The sequence below is a fragment of the Penaeus monodon genome, chromosome 29, assembly GCF_015228065.2.
Source record: "Penaeus monodon isolate SGIC_2016 chromosome 29, NSTDA_Pmon_1, whole genome shotgun sequence".
Classification (NCBI taxonomy): Eukaryota; Metazoa; Arthropoda; class Malacostraca; order Decapoda; family Penaeidae; genus Penaeus; species Penaeus monodon.
This window is the reverse complement of record NC_051414.1, coordinates 28250067-28251083: the sequence shown is the minus strand read 5'-3', so window position 1 is coordinate 28251083 and position 1017 is coordinate 28250067. Positions and strand designations below refer to the sequence as shown.

General features: G+C 38.4%; 1 protein-coding gene across 1 annotated transcript in view; it reads right to left on the bottom strand.

The window, feature by feature from the left end:
• LOC119591816 (zinc finger protein 513-like) overlaps positions 1-1017 on the bottom strand; it is a 72589-nt gene that overhangs the window by 2302 nt on the left and 69270 nt on the right. The window contains exons 5-6 of the mRNA XM_037940561.1: positions 794-816; positions 341-711 (exon numbers count right to left, since the gene is read on the bottom strand). Of these exons, the coding sequence (XP_037796489.1) occupies positions 343-711; positions 794-816 (392 nt within the window). The 3' untranslated portion in view covers positions 341-342. The remainder of the gene's footprint in view (positions 1-340; positions 712-793; positions 817-1017) is intronic.

The following is a 1017-nucleotide window of genomic DNA, read 5'->3' as shown; positions in this document are numbered from 1 at the left end:
CACACATGCCTATTTGATTTGACAGTAGATGTAAGAATATGTATTTTTCATCACTGCCGTAATTAAGTCTTTTGGGATCTAGCCTAGATATAAAAATGTCAAATATTAATTTTGAGTTGTATCATCAATATCTGATATAATTTCAGTTTTGTTTCAAAAAGAAATATTTTCAATGTTTCACTAGCACTGCACTTGTACATGTACTTGTCTGACTTAATACACATTCCATTAGTCCAATACAAATTATTATATATCCCAAAGAGTTTTCAATGTCCATGCATGATGTATGTTATGAACATTCTGATAAGCAATGAATTTACTACAACAGAGATCAGATTACCTTCAAACGTTGTGCACAGTCATGATATGTCTCATTAAACAGCTCTTCTTTGTGGTGCGGTACATGCACTGCTGGCATGTGTAGGGTTTCTCGCCAGTGTGGGTGCGGACATGTTTCCTGAGGTTTTCCATTTGGGTTGCACGAAATGGGCAGTGGGGACAGGCAAAAGGTTTCTCTCCAGTATGGATGCGTGCATGCTTCTTCAGGTTGGAGATGATGGAGGTTGTGTAGGCACAGTATGGGCACTGGTGGATCTTGATGGAAGTTCCAGCCACAGAGGTGGTGGTGATGGTGGCAGTAGCACTGGAAAGGGGCATACCCTCTGTTCTAACACCTTGCCATGAGTGTCTTCTCGATGCCTCCAGCCTCATCTGTTGGGGAGGTGGAGCTTAGTAATGGGATAAAGCATTTGGTACAGAAGTTATTCCTTTTTGAGTCTTCTTTCTTACTTACTGTCACTAGACTATTTTCTTGTACTGTCATTGTAATAAAGTGACATGAGCTCTTTTTACACTTCAAAACCACATATAGCATGTTCTACTTAAAAGTTATTTAACAAATTTACTTAGTAGTCCACTGTACTTTAATTAGAATCACTAATTCAGAAAGAGAGCTGCTGTTCCATGCAATTTACACAAATTTCAATGTTCATATTCCAAAGACCATTCAATTCTCTG